This window comes from Sinocyclocheilus anshuiensis, unplaced genomic scaffold (genome assembly GCF_001515605.1).
Source record: "Sinocyclocheilus anshuiensis isolate Anshui unplaced genomic scaffold, SAMN03320099.WGS_v1.1 scaffold1497, whole genome shotgun sequence".
NCBI lineage: Eukaryota > Metazoa > Chordata > Actinopteri > Cypriniformes > Cyprinidae > Sinocyclocheilus > Sinocyclocheilus anshuiensis.
This window is the reverse complement of record NW_015543492.1, coordinates 28517-35402: the sequence shown is the minus strand read 5'-3', so window position 1 is coordinate 35402 and position 6886 is coordinate 28517. Positions and strand designations below refer to the sequence as shown.

The 6886-nt window shown below is 36.9% G+C and overlaps 1 protein-coding gene across 1 annotated transcript in view; it reads right to left on the bottom strand.

Moving 5' to 3' along the window:
* LOC107694737 (serine/threonine-protein phosphatase 6 regulatory ankyrin repeat subunit A-like) overlaps positions 1-6886 on the bottom strand; it is a 46059-nt gene that overhangs the window by 37578 nt on the left and 1595 nt on the right. The window contains exons 2-5 of the mRNA XM_016494417.1: positions 3853-3936; positions 2068-2146; positions 867-937; positions 582-782 (exon numbers count right to left, since the gene is read on the bottom strand). Coding sequence (XP_016349903.1) covers positions 582-782; positions 867-937; positions 2068-2146; positions 3853-3936 — 435 coding nt within the window. The remainder of the gene's footprint in view (positions 1-581; positions 783-866; positions 938-2067; positions 2147-3852; positions 3937-6886) is intronic.

Here is a 6886-nt window from a genome sequence, read left to right as displayed (position 1 = left end):
TAAATTATACAATGACTTTTTCTTTTTCACTTCTAAAAACCGTATTTTTTACAGTATTTTACTGTAGAATCACATTAAATGTAATTACATTTATTCACCGAATATAGTATGAAAACTTACTGTTAACCAGTTAACAGGTATTTACTGTAGCATTTTACAGTCTTTTACTGTTAAAATCACAATAATGTTTTACAGTGTGGCTGCGTCTGTGTTCTTTAACTTGTGCACTGTCAGTAAATCACCCGCAGAAATTTCCACTCCCATTAGCACTTTTTTGGAATTGCACTCTCGCGGTAATTTGCCGTTTAGTAAATCTGGCCCTATGACTATTAATGTGAATGAAATTTATATCACATAGCTTTCTGTATTTTGCATTAAAGCACAACCAGAGTTTCTCATTTCGCTCTAGGTGTGAACGGGTCTTTTATCTGCCATTTATTTTGCTTTTCATTTAATCCCTGGTGTAAACAGGTCTCATAAACTCTATGACAAACAGGATACTATGCAAACGTGTCACATTTTGGACGGGCAGATATTGTGCATCTGCTGATCTGTAGACAGTGGAAAACTGAGCGTCTGACCTCCAGGTGTCCGCTGAAGGCTGCATGGTGTAGAGCCGTACGTCCGGCGCGGTCCGACACGTTGACGTTGCTTAACAACGGGACTAATGCCTCGGCGCAGCGCACGGCTTTATGGGACGCGGCCACGTGCAGCGGCATCTGCCAGTTCTTATCCCGTGCATTCACATCCGCCGAGTGTTTCAACAGCACCTGGACTGCTTCCTGAACACACAATCACATTAATGAGCTTGAAAGCCATTTCATTTGTTTATATTTGTTTTTCCGACGCTGGAGGATGTGTCATACCTCACTGCAGGACGCTACGGCCCGATGAAGAGGAGTGAGCCATTTATTATCTTTGGCATTCACTCTCGCCCCTGAGAGAGAGAGAGAGAGGCTATGCATGAATGAATTACACTTATAATGTCACAGCTGAAGCAGGATCCGTGGAGTTTCCTGTAAGCCAGTTCAAAATAAACCCCCAAAACGCTCTGTAATCACATCTGTGGCTTAAAATACAGCAGCACCTGTTACTTTTCCTCCGTCATAAATGACAACAACTCCTCCGTTACACATGTACATATGGCCCTTTCAGGACGTCATATGTGTGTGCCTTTTGTCAGTGTGTCACTGGTGTAGTGCTCAACAAATATGAGTTTTCAAAGATCATTTGCAATATAACTCACTTCTGTTACATATTTTATATACACAATGCCAGTGTTGTTGTTAGTGGTTGCCATGGTGTTGCTATGTAACAAAATATATCAATCATTTAAATGCAATAGAAACCATTGCATTTAAATTATTGATATATTTTGTATAGATGAAAACACAATAAATAGATGTTTCAGTGCTGTGCACTATCGTTCAAAAGTTTGGGGTCAGTATAATTTGTTTTTAAGAAATTACTACTTTTATTCAGCAAGGATGCATTAAATTGGTTAAAAGTGACAGTAAAGACATTTATAATGTTAATAAAGATGCTGTTCTTTTGAACTTTCTATTCATCAAAGAATCCTGAAAAATAAAATGTATCACAGTTTCCATAAAAATATGAAGCAGCACAACTGTTTTCAACACTGATAATAATCAGAAATGTTTGTTGAGCAGCAAATCAGCATATTAGAATGATTTCTGAAGATCATGTGACACTGAAGACTGGAGTAATGATGCTGAAAATCCAGCTTTGATCACAGAAATAAATTACATTTTACAATATATTCACACAGAAAACAGCTATTCTAAATAGTAATAATATTTCATAATATTACTGTTTTTACTGTATCAAATAAATGCAGCATTGGTGAGCAGAATTTACTTTAAAAAACATTCCAAAAATCTTACCGACTCCAAACTTTTGAATGGTAGTGTAGATTTATCCACCAACCCAGATTACATCATAATTTAGATCGATTAATAAATCTGGCTGATATTTCAGTCACCACACTGGAGGTTTGGGTTCTCACAGCTCATTTGGAGTGTTTCGGGTGTAAATGACCCTTCATACCTGACAGGACGAGCAGCTCTATGATCTCAGCGTCGCCCAGGTAAGCAGCAGCGTGAAGCGGCGTTCTCTTCTCACAGTCCTGAGGATTCACAAACATGCAACAATTAATGACAAATCATGTTTAAAACTAGTTATTTTCACTATTTCAGCAAATACAATGGCTTTTTAAAAGGTTAGGGGTGTTCAAATGTTTTTGAAAGAAGTCATTTGCTCACCTAGGCTTCATTTATTTGATCAAAAATACAATTGTGAAATATTATTATAATTCAAAATAACCATGTTCTATGCGAATATATATATTAAAATATAAGTTATTCCTGTGATGCGCAGCTGAATTTTCAGCATCATTATCAAAAGTTAAAAAGTCTGTAATAATTCTATTTTTAAAAAACATTATAAAATATTATTAAATATTAAACAACTGTTTTATATTTTAAAAGCTGAATTTTCAGCAATTTATTCGCATCATTAGCATCATTACTCCAGTCTTCAGTGTCACATGATCCTTCAGAAATCATTCTAATATGCTGACAGAAACATTTCTGATTGTCATCAATGTTGAAAACAGTTGTGCTGCCAAATATTTTTGAGGAAACCAGGATTCCTTGATGAATAAAAAGTTCAAAAGAACAGCATTTATTTATAATAGAAATCTTCTGCAACATTATAAATGTCTTTACTGTCACTTTTGATCAATTTAATGCACCCTTGCATAATAAAAGTATTAATTTCTTTAAACAAATCTATTGCTGATTGGCGCAAGAGGCTGATGATACACGGGGCTACTTTTTGAGCAACCAGGTGAGACACAGGGCCCACGACCGATCTAAAGTATCCAGATAGAAATTTGTTACCCATTCTCAATGGGAAAGTGCCCAAGCAACATTGCTCAAAAAGTTGCCCCATGTGTCATCAAGCCAAACACATCAACCAATCAAATACTCTAGAAACACTGCATCCAATCTCATTTCTGCTCAAAACAGAGTGAAGCTGGTGTTTTTTTGCGATTCACCTCTGATTTGCATGAGTTTTACTCCATTTGGAAGCGTTTGATGCATGTGCGGTTTCAGCAGGGTGTGTGTTATATGATGCACACACTGGATTCTTGCGCATGGCACACAGTGATGCATTTGTAAGCGTGTGTGAGATCAATGATCTCTAGAGATGGCATGCAGAAACACGAGACACACGCACGTTTCTCTATTTCAGGTTCCCGAGATCTTCTGCGATCACCTATACTGTAGCTTTAATCGTGCCTCTAGATGCTTGAGGAAAGCGAATGTCTCATTCGACATTTTCATCAATAAAGGCAATTACGAAAGAGCGGCTATCATTCATTCTTCAGTGTCATGCCACCCTGCAGGCTTCTGTCTTCCATCTGGTCTGGAATGAGAATGGAAACCAGGAGGCCAAGCCACACCGAGTCACGTGACCCGACAGGCCATCAGTGATTGGCTGGCAGTGGAACGGGCGTCTCTCCAGGCATTGGCAATGAAAACAGCCTCCTCAGTAAACAGTGAGCAGTAAAATAAACTCTCTTCAGTCCAAATGCGGGCTCATGACAGCCTATTAACCTCTCGGATGAAGATCCATTATGAAACTAAGAGAAATAATGTACAAGAACTGCCACTGAGTCCATTTCAGAAGGGTTTCCAAGATCATCCATCAGTGAGAAATCAATCATCTGGTCTCAAAACCCAGCCAGACGCAATAAAAACTGAAAAATTACCACTTTCAGAGAATTTCAAAGGATAGTTTGTGTTTTTGCAAGTAATGGACATTCACCTGTACATTGACGTCTTCTTTCTTGAATATGAGAGAGCGAACTTCATCTGCGTCGCCATTAAATATGGCTTTAATCAGAGAGGGCTGTGGAGAAATGAAAGAGATGCTTAAAAACAATACTGAAGATCTTCTTTAACTCAGAAAGACAAACCAACACGTCTGATATCAATCAAAACTTAAATTATGACAAGCTCGTCTTGAACAACAGGCTGTGTTAAATGTTGAAGATGAATGTGAAGATGAAAATAACCTAAATGAATGAAACTGTGTTTAAGCGACATTCTGAGAATCAGACGTCAAGCGGTTTATTATAGACAGACGAAAACAAGAAACCGTTGATTCATCAGCACGCCAAAGAGAAATTAATTGATGTGCAGCATGAAATAAAAGTATTTAATAGTGTATGAAATCGGTTCTAACAACATTTGTGAGAATAAGGAGAGATGAGACTCGCAGGAGTGAAACTGTCTGCACTCAGTTACTTTAAACAAATTAGGGACTGAATCAAATTAACAGTTTTTACTGAGCAATTGAAGATTTCCAACCAGGTCAAAGGAATATATTGAGGATGCACTAATGCATTAATAATTATGTTTACATTGTCACTGATAATGAGAATGATGAGTGATGAAGTTATGCATGCAAAGCAAGTATAAATTCTAGAGTGTAAGTGCAAATGGCTATTTGTTTATGTATTTATTTATTTAATTAATTCTGTATTTCTCCTATTAGGGATGGGTTAATATGTTTAGATATATAGATATGTTTTTTTTTTATTTATACATTTTTAATCAATAAATAATTTATATATAAAAAAAAAAACATTTCCCACTCTATAAGAATCTAGAATTGTACATGCTTCAAGTCAAATCCTAATTAATACGTCATAACAAAAGATGCATTTTAAAAAATGCCTAAAAACCTGCCATAGAAAAAAAATACTGTAGGAAACAAACAAATGAATGAAAGGACACTGCGCATTATCTGCTCTGTATTAATTTAACTAAACACTGATATTGGCTGATACTGGTATATCATGCATAACTGCAATACATGAAAATATTTTGTCATGTGTTGACAGCTTACAAGCTGTGAATCCGTTGAAGCAGGGTTATTATCGTTAACTAAAACAGAATCTAAAACTATTAAAACGTTATTGCCAGTTGAAATTCATCTGAAATAAAACATTAAAGGGAAGTCGTGGCCTAATGGTTAGAGTCGGACTCGTAACCCAAAGGTTGTGGGTTCGAGTCTTGTACCGGCAGGGATTGTAGGTGGGGGGAGTGAATGTACAGCGCTCTCTCCCACCTTCAATACCACGACTGAGGTGCCCTTGAGCAAGGCACCGAACCCCCAACTGCTCCCCGGGCGCCGCAGCATAAATGGCTGCCCACTGCTCCGGGTGTGTGTTCACGGTGTGTGTGTGTTCACTGCTGTGTGTGTGCACTTTGGATGGGTAAATGCAGAGCACTAATTCCAAGTATGGGTCACCATACTTGGCCACATGTCACGTCACACTAAAATTTTTCTCAAACTAAAAAAAAAAAAAAGAATTGTTGCCTTTGCAGTTAACTGAAATAACTGTAAGTTGAAGAGCTAAAATTATTAACTGGAAATAAATAAAAACTTAAACTGAACTATAGCTAAAATAAAAAAAATAAAAAAATAAAAATTTAAAAGAAACAAAAATTAACAAAAATAACAAAAAATTAAGTGAAAATATAAAAATAAAAGCTAACAAGGTATTAATCAAACCTATATAATAGTATATAATTAATACTTAAATCATACTTAAACAAACCCAATAAGAACATGCATTAAATATCTTATTCAAGGTTATTCCAAATAAGGACAGGCTACACTAAAGCCCCGCCCTGTCCGGCCGCACCCAGCTCCGCCCACCGGCCACACCCTCCACTCAGGCGTCATTACAGGAAATGATTGAAAGCGCAATTTATGCATCTCTCTCAGAAAAAAAACAGGTGCAAAAGCTTTTTAAAAAGGTAGATTTTTAGACCTTATTTACTTAACCTTATTGTCATTGTAACAGAGTTCCAATTAAATTCTCAGTGGCACAATCCAGTCTGCAGCATATCATTAAAATCAATAATCAAGTACAATAAAAAATACAATAAAATAGAGGAGCTACTGCTCTTGGATAAAAACTATTTGTACATGCTTCAAGTCAAATCATTTACCACTAAAAGGTGCATTTCAGAAAAGGTACAGATTTGTACCTAAAGTACACAAATTAGAGCCTTTTGAAAGGGTACTTCCCCAGTGACAGCTTTTGTACCTTTTTATCTGAGAGGGAAGAGAGTAGAGAGGAGCTGACAATTACTGAATGTACTCGTAAACACACACACACACACACACACACACACCTGCTGCAGTCTTTATGTGGATTCACCTCACAAACACATGATGCAGCAGCTGAAAGCAGACGTGAGAACGAAAGACAGGAGGAACGTCGTAAAAGAAAGAATGCAGCTTTCCTCTGTTTAAGGAAATGTGGCCTGTTATAACAGCAAAAACGTTAGCCTGAAGCTCCTGAAAACTGACTGAAACCAGTCAGAAGCACTTAGACTGATCTTCAAAGAATGCTTTTAACTATTAAAGAACAAAACCAGCTGGCAAAATCCACAGAACTGAAACCTGCCCATCCGGTTCATCCACTAAACTGATGATTATCCTGCTAATTTTTTAAGTTTCCATTCAAACGCCTGCTGTTCTCACTGATCAAGAGCACCAACACTTAGTTTGAAATGTGTGAGAACAATTCACAATGCAACACGAAAACATGCAGTATTCTCAACACTGCTATGAGCATTAGCATAAAAATGTGTTCCTCTTTTTCTTTTGTAGGTCAACTACAGTCAAGACGGAACGACAACATATATGTTTTAACTCCCTGAATAATGGCTCAGACATATGAAGGTAACTGTACAACAGGCTAAAATTTAGCGATAGATAGATAGATAGATAGATAGATAGATAGATAGATAGATAGATAGATAGATAGATAGATAGATAG